This window comes from Plasmodium cynomolgi, chromosome 14, assembly GCF_000321355.1.
Source record: "Plasmodium cynomolgi strain B DNA, chromosome 14, whole genome shotgun sequence".
Classification (NCBI taxonomy): Eukaryota; Apicomplexa; class Aconoidasida; order Haemosporida; family Plasmodiidae; genus Plasmodium; species Plasmodium cynomolgi.
This window is the reverse complement of record NC_020407.1, coordinates 834838-855624: the sequence shown is the minus strand read 5'-3', so window position 1 is coordinate 855624 and position 20787 is coordinate 834838. Positions and strand designations below refer to the sequence as shown.

Here is a 20787-nt window from a genome sequence, read left to right as displayed (position 1 = left end):
GGAAAAACAAGAAAAAAGGCAGAGGAAAAAAAAATAAAAATTTAATTAGAGTTCTTTTAACTATTGTGAAATAATCCTTATTTCACAAAAATGCTAAGTGTAGGAATGGAAAATTGCAAGAATGCGTACATAAGCTTGTATATACATACATACGTGCATACGTACATATGAACAAAGGTCTTTTACAAAAACATGAAAAAAAGGCGAATTCGCGTGAGCTGTCGGAAAAAAAAAAATGTGTATATATGGCTTAATAAATTCAGGAGATAAAAAAAAAAAAAAAAAGTACACAATTTATTTTCATGGGCCTTTTTTTTCTTTTCTTTTTTTTCTATTTCGAATAAAAAAAGAGAAATTGATAACAAATTGCATTGTGAAACAAGCGTGATTATAGAACATGAAAAGCTTGGATTAAGGGAAAAAGCTAAGGGAAGTACGTGAAAAAAAAAAAAATAATCTTTTACGTTTTGCTTTTAATTCCGTAGAATATTGTACACATGTACTTTGTGGGACACCCTTATCCTTAGGAGACGAAAAATGCAGTAGCTGCGTGAAAGTGGCCACTCCGAGTGGAAATGAAATAAAAAAAATGGGCAAAAGTGCAGCACTGATGCAGAGAAGGGGGGAACACCGGCATCAATGGGGCATCAGGAAAGCGGCAATATGGCAGCACTGTGGCAGAAGTGTGGCCGCAATAAAGCAGTAGAAATGAAGCAGAAACGAAGCAGAAACGAAGCAGAAACGAAGAAGAAATGAAGAAAATTAAACACAATTGCGAGCACGAGTAGAACCACCCCCACTTTGGAGCAAGAGAATGTGTTTCACACAAAAATTATCCCATTAGTTCAACTAATGTCGGAAGAAAAAGAAAAAACACAGGGGAAATGTACGGAAAACAAAAATGCCTCACATGTTTTTTTGTTGCTTCTTTATTTTTGCTTGTCTTATATATAAATAAAACAAATTCCCGCGAGCAGGGAAAAAAAAAAAAAAACGCCCATGTACTCCTCGGGTAAAGGAAAATATAAAAATTTTACGATAAAAAAATGCAGAAAAAAGGTCAGAAATGAAATGTAAAAGCAGAGAAATTGGCAAAAAAAGGAAAGAAAAGATTATGCAAATTTTTTGATGTATATACGCACCTTAAAACTTTTTTTTTTCCATTTTCGGAAATTGTAGAATTCAAAAAATGTACGCATGTGCATAAGTGTATATATGCGCAGTGTGTATAAAGGAATTTTTTTTTTCGTAAAAATTTCTCATAGAATTATTTCGATTGGCACAAAATCCGCCATACTTTGCACACTATTTTTGCACAAAAAGGTTGAAGAATGCTTCTTACCCTTTTTATAACAAAAAGGAAGAAAAAGATAAGCATAAGGAACATACATGGTTATTTACCCCTTTTCATGTGGTTTTCAAAAAAAGGGACGCTACACGAATGTGCAAATTGAAGGAATTGCTTTTCTTTTTTTATCTCCTCACGTTTCTGCTTTATCGAATATGATGCTATTTATTTTATTTTTTATTTTTTTTTTGACGATTTTGCATAAATGTAAGAAGAAATAAAATGACGTGAAAAAAGAAAAATTGAAAATGCTTAAACATGTATAATAGCAAGTGCTCGATCGCAAGAACTTGTTCACCAGGAATATTATTTCTACACTTGGCTAATTAAAAATATACATGCTCTCATCATGCGACCACATGTGTAGCATCTCTTGTCTTTCAAAAAAAAAAAAAAAAAAATCAACCACGACAACAGCGACGATATAATGTGCGTGTCACAATCGGCATGAATATGTAACCCGCTTATTGTGGCATTTTAAAAAAAAAAAATTAAATTGCTCAAAATAGGAATTCTTTTTTCCCGAAGTTGAAATGTTATGTGCGTCAAGCGTTTTTCGCCTTTTATGGCTACATAGAAATTTGGCCGATGGGCGATTGGCGAGTTGGCCGTTTGCTAGTTCCGCTTACGTGTGCAAGCGTGCCCTTTTGCACTCACGGAAAAAAAATGGTGAAAATGGTGAAGGATGATAAAAAGTGGTGCAGAATGATAAAAGGTGGTGAGGAATGGTAAAAGGTGGTGAGGAATGATAAAAGGTGGTGAAAAATGATGAGAATTGGAAAAAAAAAAAAACTGCGGAGGGAAACTAACACGTGCTCCCACAGGAAGTCGGTCCTCTACGGCTTGCAGGCATGTTCCTACGAAAGAGGAAAGCAATTTCATACTTCTTTTTTTTTTTTGGAAAATCTTCTCACCCAAATGAAGGAATCATGATTGAAGGGGAAACGCTGTACGAAAAATATGTTAAGCTATGCACAAAATCTGGATGCATTTTCTTGGATGACTAATTTTCACCTTGGTGAGACGCAGCTTCGTTAACCCTTTGTGGTTTTTCTTGCAAGCACAAAGGTCACACATGTTCAATTAAGTGAAAATTTTCTTGCGTCTGTATATTTATTGGCAAAAAATTAGCTCGAAATTTCATGTTGTTCTCTCAGTTTCTGGCCCCAGGCCGTTTCTTCCTCATCCAGTACTTCAGGAAAAGCTTATTGTCATAAATCTGATCGACATTATTTTTAACGTTATAATTGCTCCTTGATATGTTTTTTAAGTACAACTGTTGGCTATACCGCAGGGCCTTTTCCTTCTCTGCCTTATTTTTCACGGTGTTAACAAAATTAAAGAAGCTCTTGTAATTGTTGAGGATGTTTCTTTCCATCATTTCGTTCGCATGAAGTAGAAATGGCCACCTGGTCGCATACTGGAGGGTGATAATATGGGAAAAAAAAAAAAAAAAAAAAAAGCAAGCAAGCAAATAGGCAATCTTTGCTTTCGCCCTGGGGTGGGGAGGAGCTAAGACGAATATGCGCACTCCCGCAGGAGAATCCTTCGGTTTGCCATCCGCTGACGCGCGTTCGTCGCTAACGCTTTTTCGTACGCTTGGAGGTGCAAAAAAAGAAAGAAAAAAAGAAAGAATCGAATTAACACTCCTAGCCGACTTTACAAACTGGGCAGCTTATCGCAACTCAGTTACGCATGCCATTTTTGCACAGTTTTGCATACCCGCCGTTGCGTCCGCATACTAAAATTCGAAGGAGTGATGTGCAAATGAAAGCTAATTGTGTTTATGTCATCATCACAATGTTAAGAAGTTGGCAAAGAAATATAAGTTGGGGCTGCTAAAGCTGATGAAAGTAGGAAAAAAAAAAAAAAAATTCACGATGTTATTTAAAAAAAGGTGTAAAATTTTACAATTTAAACGCCAAAAGGGGGATATATATGACAATTGTGTAAATATACCCATGTCAAAAAAAAGGAAAAAAAAAAAAATAAAAATGTACAAAACTTATTTATAAATTTTATGCATATAAATTAAAATTGAAGAAAAAATGTGTTTAATTAATCAGGACGTGAAAGCAGTAACGCGATAAAACACATTTTAAGTTTTGTCCCTCTTAGTACCTTTTTATGAAAAAAAAGCTAAACAGAAGAATAATATAATTGTAAATTGTTCTTCTGGATGTCCATCCTCATAAGGCTATTTCGTTTAGGATAACAATGTGTAGGTTAAAAAAAAATTACACCATTTTTTCATTTCCAGTTGTGTACGCTTTTGCTTTATCTGTCCGATCCAACCATATGGAGGTACATTTTTTCCCCCTTTTTTTTTTGGTGAAGCAATTCTTGCAAGTTCCCATTTTACCTTCATATATGATTCCACCTTTTTATCACTTCTTTACTTTCTTGCTAACAGTCAGGGAGCTACTTGAAGATATCTTTTGGACAATATTTGCCACCTCCTTCTTCGTCATCGTTTCCTTCTTTTCCAATTTTTCTGGGTCCTTTACTGATTCTTCCTTTTTCATGTTGTCCTTACTTGCTAATTTTTCTTGATTTGATTTTTCTTTCCTTTTTATTTTCTCTTCCTTTTTTAAATTTTCTCTGTCCATCCGTTTTTGTCTCTTCACTTGTTCCATTTTTTGTGTAATTAGGTTTAGCTTTCTTTTGCGGATGTCATAAATTTTGGTCAGCAGTTGCTCGTTCTTAAATAATTTAATACCTTCTTCCGAGGCCATCCATTTCTGCGGCAAAAAAAAAAAAAAAAAAAAAAAAAATGCAAACAAATAAAATAAACGAATTGGTGATGAACACACTGTGTGTGAATCACAAACCAAATGGGGGGGGCGTGAAGTCTTTGTGTCGTTCAGATCGTCCGTGTTAGACACACCCTGATGAGGGTGTTCCCCCCTCCGTCTACACATGCCAAAGTTAATTAGTACCTTTCTATTGTCCTCGCACTTTTTGTACACCAAATAAGTCTTGAACTTCCGCTCTGTATCGGCCTTCGTTAAATGCTCATTTCTAGGAGGAAAAATAAAAACAAGGTCGAATTAGTGAAGCGGTCGCATAACATTGCATTGGCGAATTGCAAAAGTTAAAGCTAATCTCACTTGAGCTTGAACTGTTCTACTAGAACATCCTTCTTCGTTGCCTTCCCATGAGAATGCTTCAAAAAGAAAAAAAAAAAAAAAAAAAAAAAAAAAAAAAGGAAAAATGTGCACAGAAATAACTGCAACATGAAAAAAAAAATATATATACACTGTAAGGCATAGTTGTAAGTACTTATACTTGCGCGATATAACTTTGTGACGCTCACTCACCTTTATTAATTTCTTAATGTCATAATTGTCCAAAGTGTTCTTCGGATTGTTCCTTTCGGAGAGGTATATAAAGGGGTTATTCTCTTCTGCCAAATGAGAGAAGAAAAATAGGCACACGTGTTGGAAAGCGGTGTAGATATGATTTAGTACATATTAGTAACATGAATGGTAAACGCGTGATGGAAAAACAGACGGGAGAAAAATCGGTGGTAATTACTTCCCCAAGACATGTACTGGCATCCGTAAATGTTCTCCTTATATATCAGGTTGAACTCCTTCCACGTGTTTTTGTTAATTACTGCGCAAGGTGAAAAGGGGGGAAGTAAATGAGTATATAAAAAAAAAAAAAAAAAAAAGATTTTTTTTTTTTTTTTTTTGTCCAACAAAAGGGCGTAGAAAATCACCCCCCAAATGCACTTATATCGTGGGTATTTCCTTTTAAAATATTTCCATTTTATCATTTGGGGAGGTTCCTTTTTTCTTTTTCCCTCCGTTGAGCCACTCACTGTTGTAATTCCGCTTGGGGTTCCCTTCGAATGTCCACTCCCAATTAAACAATGAGAAGAAGTGAATGTCCTGGCTGGTTGGTATTGTTATCGGCGTTATGTCGATGTCCCTGTTTAGTTCATTATCTGGGACGATGAACATGTCTTGAGAGCTTCCGTCGCTTTCCTGCAGATGTTGGAAGGTCACGATTGAGAGGTGTGTGTAGAGGGGGAGTGCCGAGGAAGTGCGCGATCGCCACCGCATGCCAACGTGTTTAAGTGTTCAATGCCCCGATGCTTAAACATCAACATGCAGGAGGGGGAAGAGAACTCCCCATGTGCAAAATTTACCGTTTCGTTTTCCTCATTCTCCGTCGTAAGGTCGATGGTCTCAAACTTCTCGTAGTAATCCTCATTCGTGTCATTCTCATATTCCATGTCATCGTTGTAATAATAGGGAAGCAAATTGATGTTGTCCTGAAATGCAAACGCGGGTGGTGGTGGTAGTGTAGGTGTGTAGGGAATGCACATTTGGGGGCCTATGTACATGAAAACTAATGCGTTCCATAATAAGCAAGGCCATTTAGTGAAACGTGCGACAAAATGGCGGTCTTAAAAATAAGGGGTAGGAATGAAAAAAAAATAATAAATAACAAAATTAATTTATTACGTCTAAAACTTTATGCACCAGGAGGGACATGTATGGCCTTGTCCACGAATTGTCGTAAAAGTAAAAGCTCCTGATGTAGTCTGAGTTTTTCAGCTTGGAGTAAAATTCGTTGTCTTCCCAAAGCTTGGATCTCACTCCCTTTTCATTCTACAAGTAAACCGTCGGAAAAAAAAGAAAAAAAATGTGAAGCAAATTTTTCCAAGTTGGTGGTAAAATCCAAGTGACAAATAAATCCACATAAGTACGCATATTCGCAAATTTCTTCACCTGTGTGATTAACTTGCTTCCATCAATGCTGTCAACCGATGGGATTTCCTCAAAGAATTCTTTATTGTCCACTGCGGGGTTCAGTTTAGGAGGCACGTGCGAAATGTGTAGTGACAATAGGCATGAAAAATAAAATAAAATAAAAAAAAAAAAACACTTGTAAGGATGTTCGGGGGAGGGGGGTTATTAAAAACTAGCACACGTTCTCTCGTATACATCTACGCATCTATGCACCACCACCTGTGCATATTTATATCGCTAAACGCGCCTCGTGCTTAACACACCATATACTTTGAAGTAATCCACAACTGTCCTTTTGTGACTTCCGCATATCTTCTCGTAGTCCGCAAGAAGTTTTTGTTTATCTGCGAAGAGGAGAGGGTTGAAAAAAAGGCATGACGGGTATAGTGTGAATGTTATAAATAAGCAAAGTGGGGAGCGCATACGGCTGTGTGTTTATACATGGGGTGGAGGAGCGCAGTGCTATTCGAACACTCTCTCCCTTCCTTATTTTTTTTCCTTTCATTTCTCTTATCGTTGCTCCCTCTTTATGTCATACCGAAACCGCAATTGCCCTTAAATATACCACTCGACTCTTTGGCGCCCTTTCGGTTGCACGTGACTGAAAATGGGGGGAAGAGGAAGCGTGTAGGTACGTGCACACTGGTGAGGAGCACGCGAAACTTGGCAAATGCTCAGGGAAGTACTCTAGAAGGAGCATTGATGCAACTTCGGGGAGTTATACGCCCATATGCCCGCTCGTCACATAGGTGGAGCCCCCCCTCTGCGACGGCACAACCTCGCACGTTCATACATATGGGTAGCTGGTTTTGGGCTTCCAGCAGTTTGTCCCGCATGGCCTCGTTAAAACTGAGGACATTGGCAATTGGGTATTTAATGACTTGTTCTGAGTTTTCATTCGAATTGGAAGCATTTACTGCCTGATTTTTTTTCATTGTCAGCCATGACAGTATTAAGTTTTGCTGCTTGGGCTTTTTCTCTTCAGTCTTATTCTGTGGTACAATGCTATCCAACTTGGTAATAGTTGCCGCTTTTTTTTCTTCCAAACATTTCGCGTCTTCTATTTTTTTTTTCTTTTCTTCTTGTTTTTTCATGTCCATTTTTTTTTTGATAATTTTTTTTTTCTCAATTAAAATTTTTTTGCATCTTTTTTCAGATTCGAAATATTGTTTCTTTTTCAGTTCATTTAAATAATCATGTATTTTGATGATGTTCTGTAGGTCCTTACTCACAATGGAGTTTTTTAATTTTATTAAAGTTTTATATATTTTGCTTAGGTTATTTCTGAATTCTTTGAAATATTTAAATATTTCTTTATAGTACGAGGGGAATATGTCATAGTTGTCATTTTCCCAAACCCATAGACATTCCTTTTCGTTATTTTCGTTTTTACTGACATTCATTTTTTTCATATTATCTCCTAGACTTTTCCTGCTCAGTAAAATGGGGATGCTTGAGAGGAGGTCCTCCCTACTGATATGGATGTTGTAGTTTCCCTTCTCAGCATCGTCAGAGTAGTACTCCTCATCGGAGAAATTATCCATGGATAAGGGGCATTGATTTTCGTGACTTTCGTGATTTTCGCCACTTTCGTGATTTTCGTTACCTCTGTTGAGCGGCATGCTGTCATCTTCCCCCTTTTGGTTCTTACCCGCTTGGTTCAGCGCAAACGTAGCGTTGCCTCCTGCTTTGTCAGAACTGGACGCGGTGTTTATAGGGGGGAACTGATCACGTACTAATTCGTCATTGTTGAGGACGTAAAACAATAATTCGACTAGCTCGGATAACGTGTGGGAAGAGCCTTCGCACAGGAACCTGATGATGTATTTTTCCTTGGTGGTGAGTTTTATCGAATTAAACATAATACTAGATTTTTCAATTGTATTCAACATTTCGTCATTTTCGTTTTCATTCTCATTATATGCGATGCTTTTTATTTTGTTGATTCTTTTAACATTGTTAAGGATGTTGTAACAAGGGAGGTGATTATTCAGTAAGCTTCCTATTTCGGAATTGATACTTGGCAATGTTTCGATCCATTTATTTAGTTGTTCATCATTTTCTTCATTCAACACTTCACCATTGTTACTACTTTGTAATTTTATAAATTTTGACGAACTTTTTTTTTTCAATTCGATATTATTTCTCTGAATCCTGGGACTTGAAGAACTGTTGGTGGAGCTGTCTACCTCGTTAAACTCATAATCTTGGTTTAATTTTGATGGGCCATCCTTATCTACATTTTTGTCATCATTTTTGTAAATGTTAATTTCGTCTTCATCGTCATTATCTTTACTGTTACTACTGTTGGCATTTTCCGTACCTTTTTTTTTTCTTTCCTTGATTTTTTCCTTATCCTTTGAGGTTTTGTGTGTCTCATCTTTTTTCCCTTCCTTCTTTTTTTTGGGTCCTCTCTTTTTGGTACCTATTTCTGCACTATCTAACGAAGCATTCTTCGCTTTTTCATGATTTGCTTTTTTTTTCTTCTTTTCTGTCGTATCGTCAACCTGGTCTGCACTGACAGGGCCGCATTTGTCGAATTCAATTTCTTCGTCGAAGCATAGAACGGGTCGCCCGCTCAGTATCCGCTCCTTAACATCGTTCGTTTTTTTTTCCCTTTTTTTTCGTTAGCCTTTTTTTTGGCCGTGTTTTCCATTTGTGCTCCTTTTGCCTCGCGACAGCGGGTTGGGAATTTTCCCCCGTTTTGTGAATCTCCGCCTTTTCGCCTTTTCGCGTTTTGCGGCGCGTAATTAATCTACTTGGCTTCTCTACTTTGATATTCGTTTTCCCCCTCGATACGCCTCTAAATACGTTCGGAAGAGGGACCAATGCGTATTTTGCGCAAGCGGGGCGTGGAAATCATTTCGCATGGACGCAACCGAAATTGCACACGGTTTTACACTTGGTGTGGAGAGCGTACGCGCGTTGTGTGCACATGTATGCAGGCATGTAGGAATGTACGTATGTAGGTGGGCATGAGCGTGCTGCTAGTTCGCATGCACGTGTGGGTAGGAATTTCGCTAGGCCCATACACATGTATGCATGCGCATAAGGCGTACGCGCGTGGGAAAGTGTTAACAGAAGGTTCACGGCACTCGTTCGGGTGTCCCCATTTGGCGCCGTTCTTAATTAAAACGAATCTATCGGGTGTACGTTCTGTCGATGCCTACCCCTTGGGTGTGTGTTCGGCTGTGGCGTATCCCCAAGCGGTGTGTGCTCGGAGAAGAAACATCCATTTAATGTGTGCTTCGTGGAAACGTAATTAAAATGGGGTTTGCCAGAAAAGGTTTAAAAATGGAAAAAAGGGAAAAAAGGGAAAAAAAGGAAAAAATAAGCATTAAATAGCTTTCTTCTCCCTTTTTATTCATAAAGTGGATAATTCCCCTCATGTGACAAAATTCTTTAATTTTCTTTTTCCTTTTTTCAGCACATGAAAAGAAGTTCCACGGAAAAAAAAAATTTTTCATCCTTTTTTACATTTTCATGAAATTTTTTTAATATTGCATGACTTCTTTTTTTTTTTTTTTTCTTTTTTTTCCTAGACTTTTAACAAAAAAAAAGGAGAACCGACCCTCCTTCATTTGAAATGTATAATCCTAGAATACGCACAAAGAACTTTTGCTTATTATTTACAGCATTTTTTTTTTTTTTTCACAAATGGGACTACTTTCGCTACAGAGCGTTTGCACATTCACGGGGAGGTAGATATATATATATACATTATATGCACGTGCATCCTTTTTTTTTTCCCCTGGTCATTCGAAGCGTTTGTCATTTGCTCACTAGAACAACATAAAACTGGTTTTACATTTTTGCTCTCTTATACGCTTGTGTTCCTTTGCCCTCGACTCCTAAATAGCATAACGCACATGTGTGTTTACACGCACGTAGGCATATCTTTCAAATACGTATATGTGTACATTCACATGTTTGTGCTGGAGGGCTTGCATCATATAATACAGGTAAATTTCTTTGTCTTGCGTACTTCAAGTGCTTTGGGGGTTATTTTTTTTCAAAGGAAAATCACATCACTGTTTGTTTTTTTTTTTTTTTACAATTCCTTGTTTGTCGAAAAAGGAGAGCTTATGCGCGCATAATGTAAAGACTTCCATTTGCAAAAGGGCGTACAGCACACGAATTTGACGAATGGCTATTATATTTGTGCGGCAAAGCTAAACTCGCTGCTACGGGCAGTACGCATATACATATATATGCGTGCATACATATTGATACGAGCGCATGTACATGTGTGTATACCAACTGTTCGCACATTTTTTCTTGCATGCGTGTGATGTAAACGCGCGCGAATTGTGACGTGCCGCGGTGTAATTATTCAGGTGGACAGCCCAGCTTGGGGGTTACCTTGGTTCAAAAAAATGGCATAATCATGCAGTGGAAAAAAAAAAACAAAAAAGGGAAGGAGCACAAACAAGGATGCAGCTAAAATTGAGGACAAGAAAGGATGCATACACGCCTTTTCAGCAGTGCGCTTTTTCCACATGCTCTCCGTTTTTCTTTCCAAATTTGATTTATCAGCAAAGTGAAAAGTCGTTTGTAGCACGTTCTGGGGGGGATTATTTAATTATTTCTAAAATGTAATACGGGAGCTCCCGATAATGTGGGGGCATGGCTACTTTCTTATCACAGAACAACGAATGGGTTATACGAGCATTTTGCACGATCATAATAGAGCAATTTGCGCGATCATAATGGAGCAGTTTTGCGCAAACAGGCTAACACCAGTTTTGTCAATCAGTGCACAATTTTTTTTGCTAAGTGTTGTCTGTCAAGCTTAAGCAAATCGTTATAAGTTGCCGGCGACCGTTGCACGATATTGTTTTTTTTGCCCCTTCCCATTATGCGCTGATTAGCCAATTCTGCATGTTCTTTATAATAACTCCTTTTTAAGTTTTAAAAATGTTATACATATCTGCACGAATGTATGCTTACGTGCGCAGGGGCAAAAGCACACTGCTGGTGGGGGTCAAAAGGTTGCCCATTTGTGCGTAACGTGCGCGGCATTCATGCTGCGCTTTTTTTTTTTTAAGCGTAAAAATGGGAACAGTTAACTTCTGCAATTTAAATTTGCTGCGTTAATTCGTTGCGCACGTATGTATTTTTTTAAAATGAGAGAATACCTTTAAAGAGGGGAAAAAATTGCAATTTTCCCCTGACCATTTGGTGGGGCGTCGTGCCTTTTCCACTTAAATGGGATGGCACCACATAAACATAAAATACTGCGTAGGCATATATAAATATAATACACGCATAATACGATATTTATTGAAAGATGGTGAAGGCGTTGTGTAAGCCATTTCCTTATATAGTGCGCTGCCGAATGAGCACCGTTTTTTTTTATTGCATTTTTATCATACGGATATAATGTATATAATAATACATAGCCTTTAATTGTTATCCCTTGGACGTCGCTTTATTTGTGCTTAATGGGAAACGTCCCCCGAAATGTAACATTCGTTTTGCACCTGTTTCCTTTTTCACATAAAAATTTAAGGCGCCAAGAAAAAGTAATAAAGCGCGTTATGATGAGGAATGTATGCACTTTTTTTATTTACCCTTTAAAAGGGATAACAAATTAGTATGCGCAATTTTCGACTCCCTTTGTGCATAAATAATGACTTATGCAAAGCGTTTTCTTAATCCCCTGCTTTTTTTTTTGTTCGCACGTAAAATGGCACATAAAACGATGCACATATAAGCATACCAAATAATTACCAGGCTGCCACGAGAATGCGAAAAAAAAAAAAAAAAAAAGACTTTTCTCCACTTTCATTTTTTATATAATGATGAAAAAGGGGGTAAGCAAATATAAAAAAAAACAAGCGTAAAAAGGTAACATATATATTATCACAATGTGAAGCACGTAATAAAATTGTATACGTTGTATGTATTATGCAATGGCTATCATAAAGCAAAACTAGCCACAACAGTCGTCAACACGCACTTTATCTTTATGTAAAATAAAAAAATATATTTTTAAAAAAAAAAGCCCAAAAAAGGGAACGTCAACATTATAGAAAAAAACAGCCACGTTATATTATTAAACACAAAAACGGCAATAAAGAGGAAGCCCACAAATAAACACAAAAGCCACAAAAAAAACTTTTTGCTTTTTTCCAAAATATTACATCTCAAGCGGAGTAAGTTCTGCTGTAAAAAAACAAATCAAATCGCAAAAAGTGAAAGGAGAATTAACAAAAAAATAAAAATAAAATGACATAAGAATCTCCAAAACGGAAATATCTTAAGAAAAAAAGCCACAACAAAATAACATCCAAGTTGAAAAACACCAAACTTTTATTACAAAAAACAGCCCCTTTTTGTTTTTTCTTTTCTTCACGTAGTGATATATATTACATTAGCAATAATTTGTATATATAAACGAACTGTACATATATATGTACGTATGCAACTTTTACATTTCATGATCCATTTCGCTTTGTCAAAACTTTTTGAAAATGTTCGCGTTTAACAATGCAAAGAAGAAAACGCTACTTTTTGTTTTTTTCCAAGTAAAAAATAAAAAGTAGTAGAGTAAGCATGATGAACGGAACATAAAGCATCCATCCATACCTTTTACTCATAATATTACATGTACATTTTGTATATGCGCTCTGTGCTTCCACCAAAGAAAATAAAAAATGAGTGAACTGTTTATATGATGATGTTATCGGAATACGCATTTTATTTTACCTTTTTTTTTTCAATGAAAGCAAAGGTGTAGCAGAAATTCTGAGAACGAAATGCCTTCACAAAAAGTACATTAATCTACGTATCTGTTCATACATCCATATAGCACATACACTTTTTTTTTTTTTTTTTTTGCATTTATTTATAATGCAAATTTGTAGTATGTATGAGCCGTTCATGTGTACAGCACGTACATCCCTGTATGTGTACAGTACTTAAAGCAATTTATGAGATCAGCACGCATTTGACGCCCGCATACGAAGCACGTATTCACCACGTACTCGTCACATCACGCATCGCTTACACGTTGCACACTCATCGCGTACGCATCGCACGTTTTAACTGCACACTCGTTTATAATGAGCCCTGGTGTAGTATGCACGCGCAGTATGCACTGTACCTCCACTTGCTTAGCACGTACTGATAAGGAAAACCACAGCACGTATTCGCAATACACATTTGTATAGCACATCATTACAACGTCTGTATGTTACATACGCACATATTTCTCCTTTCGTACGTGTTTACGCCCAACGCAATACGCCAAACAAGTACATAACATATAACTCGCAGCACCTTTGTTCAGTACGTATACACACTTGCACGCCATCTGCACTTGCGATTTTGCACCGCATTAAACGCATTTGTGCCCTGCATTCCATTGTCCGTACGTCGCGCACGCCTGAACTGCACCTCTACCATAAAGCTTCATTAAAAAAAAAAAAAAAAAAAAAATGATAGGAATTAAGAATGAAGTGAACAATAATGATAAGCATAAAAGAAAGTTTGTTGAAGAGAATAAAAAGCATTTTCACAATAAATATAATAGACCAAATAAAAGGAACAACATTGGAAATAATGGAAAGAGAAAGGGAGGAGGAGTAGAAGAAGGAGGAGGCGGGGGAGGAACCCCATTCTACAAGGAAAATAGCAAATACATATTTGAAGGAAGTGTGAAAATAAAAAACAAGAGTAATCACATTTTTTACAACAAGGCCCAGGTGTTTAATCGTGACATGAGCATTATTTTGATAAAAGCGTTAGAAATATATTTAAAAAATAAAAATAAGGACAACGGAAAAATCCAATTCAGAGGATTTAACGTCGTCGAGTTGTTAAGTGCAAGCGGAATAAGAAGCATAAGGTATGTGAAGGAATTACGAGAAACCATAAACCACATCATCACAAATGATATTGACAAATATGCCTGTAAACAGATAAGGAGAAATTTTAAAAGAAATCAGATTAATAAGGAGAAGTATACAATTTTATGTAATGATGCAAATAGCGTTATGAACATCCTTAATGTGGACAATATTTATTCGAAGAAGAGAAACACGAAAAAATTAGATGTTGGTTTTACCTACGTCAACAGCATCACGGATTATAACGACTACTTTAAGGAAGCTTTGAAATTTTTAAAATATATAACGAATTACAATAGAGGCAGAAGCAATAACGAGGTTAAGGAGGACATTAGTATTGATAACTCTCCGCATCATAATAATGGTATTAAACATGGTAACAACGGTAGGAGTAACGTAGGCACGAAAATTAAACCTATTGAGGATAACCATGATTTAGTGGACAGTGACTCCACTGCGTTCTCGAGCAATGAGGAGGACTTCACCAAAATTGATATGCTGGACGAGGCGCACGACGAAAGGGTGTACGCGGAAAGGGCAAGCGCAGCAGAAGCGGGGAGTAGGTCATTGAAGGGGGCAGCAAATGGGGGAGAAAACGGTGGAGCAAATGGGGCAGAAAACGGGGAAGCAAACGGGGAAGCAAACGGGGGAGCAAACGGGGGAGCAAACGGGGGAGCAAACCACAGAGAGACGAACCCGTTCGGGGCCACACAAAACGCAGGCGAGAAAACCCCCCTGAACGAAAGCATGATGGATGAAATTATACAAAGGAGCAAACTCACGGAAAAGTACATGTTCGATATAATCGACATAGACCCATACGGATCGTCCATAGAGTACCTGGAAAGCTGCCTAAAATATGGAAGAAGCAATTTCTTCATATTAATAACGAATACAGACATGAGAGTATTGAATGGAAAATTCCCAGATGTTTCTTTTTACAAATATAACAGCATGATATTTAGCAAGAGAGTTCATTACAATAAGGAGTATAGCATAAGAGTACTGTTTTACAAAATAAAAACGATCGCCTCGAAGTATAAGAAGTGCGTTATTCCATTTTCTTCTCTTAACATTGACTTTTACATTCGCATATTAGTACAAGTCGTAGATGATGCTTTACAGACAAAGGACCTCTGCGTCGATAGTGGGATGGTTTATCAGTGCAACAATTGTTCCAGCTTTTATATCAATCCCTTGGCATCGAAAAAGGACAGGAATATTTCAGTAGCGGATAATAAGAGGTACAACAAGAGGTGGAGACAGAACAAGCATAAGGATGGGGCAGTTTTAAACACCGAGGAGGAGGAGAAAAAGAAAGAGGAGGAGGAGGATCAGAAGAAGGAAAAGGAGGATGCCCATGATGCAGAAGATATTCCAGACGCACAGTTAGACCATTTGCATGATGCTAATAAACATGCTCATGAAAAGGAAAAAGGCACAAGTGGAGATTTTGCGGATGACGCAACTGATGGGGATACGGCGGAGAATGTGGAGGATGGGGATAATACGGCTGATAAGGTACCATATGATAACGTGGTAGAGAATGAAGATAATTTTGAACGACTGATCAATGGCGAGGACGAGGGCAATATGGAAAATACTGTGCATAGCGAGCACACAAAAAATGGGGGAGATGTGGCTAGCGGCGCGCCCCGTAACGCGGCTGGTGACATAACTGGTGACATAGCTGGTAACGTGACTGCTGACGCGACTGCTGGCGCGACTGGAGAGCCATCTCCAAAGGGCCGACCAACGCACAGCAATCCTGCCATAGGAAATAAATACAAAAGCGGCAAATTGACCATTTCCAACAAGTGTGTAGAATGCGGAGGAGAAATACTAATAGGTGGCCCCATCTACATCGGAAAGTTGCACAATGTTGAGTTTATCCACACGTGTATATCGTTACTGGAAAACTTACAAGAATACAATTTAAACACCATCACATCAAGGGATAGAATATTAATAAATTTCAGGTGCCTAAAACAGGAAATAAATATTCCATTGTATTATAATTTACCAGACCTTTTTAGAAATTTTAGACTGTGCTCTATCTCTAGAAAGCTGTTCGTGAATGCACTGCTAAATTTGAATTATGAAGTTTCGTATTTTCACAAGGATCCAGATAGTGTCAAGACAAACGCTCCTAACGATGTCTTTATGGACATTTTTCGTGCCATTATTTTTAAAGTAAATTCCAAAAAGAGAATTCCCGATGCTGCGGAAAGGAAGAAGGAGGAATTTAATGCTCTGAGCAGTAAGAAAAACGAAGCCACGGAAGAGAGCCCCAAAAAAGTATATTCCATAAATACGATAAAGGATGAAAAGTTGAGAGAAAAATTATTGTCGTATGAATTTTTTAAAAAGAATTCGACCATTGACAATATCAATATTTCTGTTAATAATAAAGAGAATACTGATCATGTGAAATTGTTCACCTTGCTGAACCCTGAGCCTTTTTGGGGCCCTATGAAGAAGCACTATGAGAAGAACTGAGGCTTCGTCCGAGTTGTTTCCATTTTTTGTAGACGCGCATTTTGCAGCTCTCAAGTTTCGCATCCCTCCCTCTGTCTGTATCGCATCTCTCCCTCTGTCTGTATCGCATCTCCCCCATGTCTGTTTCTCATCTCCCCCCTGTCTGTTTCGCATCTCCCCCCTGTCTGTTTCTCATCTCCCTCCTGTCTGTTTCTCATCCCCCCCCTGTCTGTTTCGCATCTCCCCCCTGTCTGTTTCGCAACACCACTGTTTTTGCATCGCCTCCACTTCGCACAGCAGCCGTTTCGCGGCTCCCTGCTTTGCAACGCGCCCCTATGATGTAGTGCGTCTATGTTGTGGCGCGCCCAGTTGGTTGTGTGTCCATTTCGCAGTATGCTTCTTTTGTAGTACCACGCCTGTTTTGTAGTCCCGCGCCTGTTTTGTAACACCACGTCTGTTTTGTATTATCTCGCCTGTTTCGTAGTCTGCCTCTTTCAAAATGTAGGGTATTTTTATTGTCCCTCAACAATTCCTCGTATTTCAACGCAATCCAGTACACTTTTTTTTTTCCTCTGAATTTTTTTCTATTTTTTTTACAAAACGGACTGTATTTGATTGTACCGTTTCAATTTACAATTTGTATATAATCATTTTTAAATATCTTATTATATATTTCAAAATATGTTTACATATATTTTTGAATATGTTTCTTTGTATTTTTAAACATGCTTATATATATCTTGTTTAATATTTGAAATTATGCAAAAATCTGTGTTTAAAAAAAAAGCATCATTCTTTAGTAACTCCAGCAAAATTATTCATCTCTCTCACCTGTCCACCACTGTTTTATGAATCCCACATGTATAGTATATATATATACGTGTTGTATGTGTGTATATAGAGTATATACATGTGTGTAAAACAAAACTTATGTTTTAACAAAAACACGCTGTATTAGTAACTGTTTAATACCTTATGAGAAATTTCTCACACGCGGGAATGGCTCCATCCACCCGGTTGAAATAAGAAAACGCCTTTTTTAGCCCACTGAAAGGCGCACACACGCCGCGCGTAAATTTTTGGGCACAATGATTCGCATTCGTGGAGTATGAAAAGGAGCAGCCCTCCTGAGGGCACGAATATTGCACACAAAAATGGAAGAATTGGATACAAACGTACTTATTTTCACACAGTAAGGGAGGAAGTGTACTGCTAGCGAACGTTACCCTTTGTCCGCTTCCCCGTGTGCAATCTTCAAATTAGGGCTGAAATGCCCCCGCAGCACGTCCAACTAAAAATAACCCCACGAGGTGATCGAACGATGGGGCGCGCTAGAAGCACCAGCACCTGCGTTGCTATATAAATCCTCCAAATGGCAGCGGAGAAATGTGTGCCTCTTGGTAGTGGAGAAATTTTTTCCTCTCTTTTGTGCTTCTCCATTTTACCCACCTTGGGGGGTCCACAAAATAGCACAAGATGATGCACCACAATATAACACCCGGTTAACAAAGGCCAAAAAAAAAGTCTTCCTAATTTATTTCATTCCTACGATTGAGGGGAGGGAGATCCTAGTAGATGCGCTTCAAACTGTGCGTGTGCAAACTTGAAGAAGGAACACACGTGCGCACGGTTTTGTGTAGAAACTGAAAAAATTGGCACTATAGGGGAAAGAAGCATTAAAGAGGGAAAACAACCGCCTACCCACTTTGCCGCTAACCCGCTAACCTGCTTAGCGCGAGGGCAAACTTGAACGCAAAATGGCTCAGTCTCACGTAGAAATTGCCAAGCAGCTGAAACACAACTCGGAGGAGATAAAGGAGTACTTCGAGGACCTGTACGCGTGGCAAAGCGAAGTTAGCAAAGAGGTAGGAGGGAGCAGTGGGAAGGAGCAACCGTCCACAGTAAGAAATGGCCCTGCCACAGTAAGAAATGGCCCCGCCGAGGGAAGCAACGGGGCAGTCACAGGAAGTAACTGGCCTGCCGCTAAACCAGAGAGGAAGGAGGCAGAGGATGGACAAGGGGGGCAACCCCATGGGAGACCTTCACAGGTTGTAGATCCTAAGGGTGCCAGCATTCACGGGGGAACAAAGTGGAGAGGAAATAATAATGCTCTAAAGAGGGACCACAACTCGCTGGAGAGCTACTACAATGCGTGGGACAAACTCAAAATAGACGATATTGATAATAACGAAGAGGGGCCAGCTATCCATCGTGGAGGATGCAGTGGGGAGGCACACGAGGAAACGGAAAGGGGAGGACATTCTGAGGGGGCATTTCATAGAGCGAGGAAGACAGAAGAATTAGCCCCTACTGTTGAGACAGAAAGAAGAAAAAACACCAACATCTGCAACAGTAGCTTCGGCAAAGCGCAAAAAGAAGGTGGGATAAGTGAAAGTACCAATTGTGTCCTCAACGAACGAAACGAAGAAGACCGGTTAGTGAATCTCCGATCCAAAGTTCACGATATGTACCTCTCCAAAAACGAAGAAGGAAAAATAAACTACCAAAACAAAAGGTACAATAAATGCTTAGAAAATTACAATGACCTAATTAACTACATCGATTTTGAACTAAGCAACAATAATATATTTTTACAGATCGAACAAAATCTAGATAATGAGTTATACCTAGATGTATTCTCCCACAAAAAACAAATTTTTGTGAACAAAAATATCGAACAGTTAAGCATTCTTAGGACTAAAGTTCTTGTAAATAGATCATTAGTATATCAGAGGTTGTTTTCCTATTTTGAAAGCATCAATGATTGTTCTTCCATAATTTTATTTTACAATTATTTTTTGCCTGAGCATAAAAATTGCACTAACTACTGCATAGGTATGAATTCCCTCACGGTGAATGTTAAGTATGTTCTTTTCAAGGCATACTACTTAAGGGGGATGGCAAGATATAAGCTAAAAATTTATAAATTTTCCCTTAAGGATTTTAAATCTTCCAAAGAGTATGCAAAGGATATGAACTGCTGTTCTACTCTCAATATTGAGAAATCGATTCAGCTGCTACAAAATGTGATAACACAAAATGATGCTAAAAGACGGGCGAGGAGACAAGCTGAGTACACATCTACCCTTCTAGAGAGATACAAACTAAAGCCAAGGCTGTTAACTATTCAACTTATATCAAGAGAGCACACTGAGGATGTGATTCCCTTGGAAAATAATAGCAATGGTGTTAAGTGCCTCACGGGGGTGTCAAACGCGGAGGAGCCAAGTACGGGGTGTGCATCTGTGGGGTGGAATTCCCCTTGTGAGGAAAGGAAATATCTACGGCATTTCGCTCAAGGGGGAAACCCTCGAGAGGTGGATAGTGGGGGTACTGCCCCGGTGCGAAGAAACAGCAACGTGGAAGCAGCGCCTGAGGGGGAGCACAACAATGTGGGGCATAGAGACAGGAACATCTTAAGGGATAGCCACATGGATAACCATGCAGATAGCCACCACGACACGGACAGCAGCCTCACTCTGAGCGAGAGCACCGTGCTGAGCGACGTGGAAGAAACGAAACCGCCCCTGCTCACCATGTTCAGCGGAGCAAGCCTCGGGAAAAACAAAATTAAAAATAAGATAAGCTTCGAACTCCTTTGGAATTCAAATGAAATAAAAAGCAACTTTAAAAAACAAATCGATATTCTCAAAACTGCTTTTTTGGAAGAAGGCATATTCGAGTTCAACCTCGATAGGGACATTTACGTAGATATACTCGACTCCCTGTTTAAAAATAACTTCCTGTCCTTGTTTGAAAATGTGGATAACGAGGAGGGCATAAAAATAAAGTTGCAGAGAGGCGCCTGCGCAGGGCTTTCTCCCAATGCTGATGGGGAAACAAATAAAACTGCCCAGTCACCTTCAAACGGAGAATTGGCGAATGTACAAGAAAGGGAAGATGCCGGAGAATTGCTAAACTGTGCCGAGTGCGTAGTGCTCATAGATATATTGTACCTCCTCACCAACGGTGGAAAGGAAAACTATGTCCTCCTCTTTGTCGACAAAAAGGAAAGAACATTGTTGCTAACGTTTTACAACTTTATTTTGAAGTATACAAATGTGTTCCTCTGCAATGAAAACTGCCTAAAGGAGAAGACTCTTCTGTTGAAGGGGTTGCTCGAAAGGATATCTTAAAAATACGTGTACATAAAAATGCATGCACTTAATAATGCGTGTACTTAAAAAGGCATGCACTTAATAATGCGTGTACTTAAAAATGAGTGTACTTAAAAAATGCGTGCACTTAAAAATGCATATATGTCTAAACACACACACAATTTTAAAAAAAAAAAAAAAAAAAAAACGAAAGAAAGAAGAAACAATTAAAAACGAAGTACCTTTCT

General features: G+C 38.4%; 4 protein-coding genes across 4 annotated transcripts; 2 read left to right on the top strand and 2 right to left on the bottom strand.

Annotated features, from left to right (window-relative positions):
* Positions 1 to 2501: 2501 nt before the first annotated feature.
* Positions 2502 to 2768, bottom strand: PCYB_142870 (hypothetical protein; the record flags this gene model as incomplete). Its single annotated transcript, XM_004224758.1, has 1 exon — positions 2502 to 2768. A coding segment is annotated over one exon (267 nt), but the record flags the coding sequence as incomplete, so codon positions are not given.
* A 967-nt stretch (positions 2769 to 3735) lies between these two features.
* PCYB_142860 (hypothetical protein) lies at positions 3736 to 5970 on the bottom strand (the record flags this gene model as incomplete). The annotated part of the gene is made up of 8 exons (XM_004224757.1): positions 3736 to 4089; positions 4288 to 4369; positions 4459 to 4514; positions 4669 to 4754; positions 4886 to 4966; positions 5175 to 5340; positions 5505 to 5630; positions 5824 to 5970. Coding segments are annotated over 8 exons (1098 nt in total), but the record flags the coding sequence as incomplete, so codon positions are not given.
* Positions 5971 to 13553: 7583 nt separating this feature from the next.
* Positions 13554 to 16391, top strand: PCYB_142850 (N(2),N(2)-dimethylguanosine tRNA methyltransferase; the record flags this gene model as incomplete). Its single annotated transcript, XM_004224756.1, has 1 exon — positions 13554 to 16391. A coding segment is annotated over one exon (2838 nt), but the record flags the coding sequence as incomplete, so codon positions are not given.
* Positions 16392 to 18199: 1808 nt separating this feature from the next.
* PCYB_142840 (hypothetical protein) lies at positions 18200 to 20578 on the top strand (the record flags this gene model as incomplete). Its single annotated transcript, XM_004224755.1, has 2 exons — positions 18200 to 18307; positions 18491 to 20578. 2 exons carry the CDS (start codon positions 18200 to 18202, stop codon positions 20576 to 20578), a joined length of 2196 nt encoding a protein of 731 aa, XP_004224803.1.
* Between the last annotated feature and the right edge of the window lie 209 nt (positions 20579 to 20787).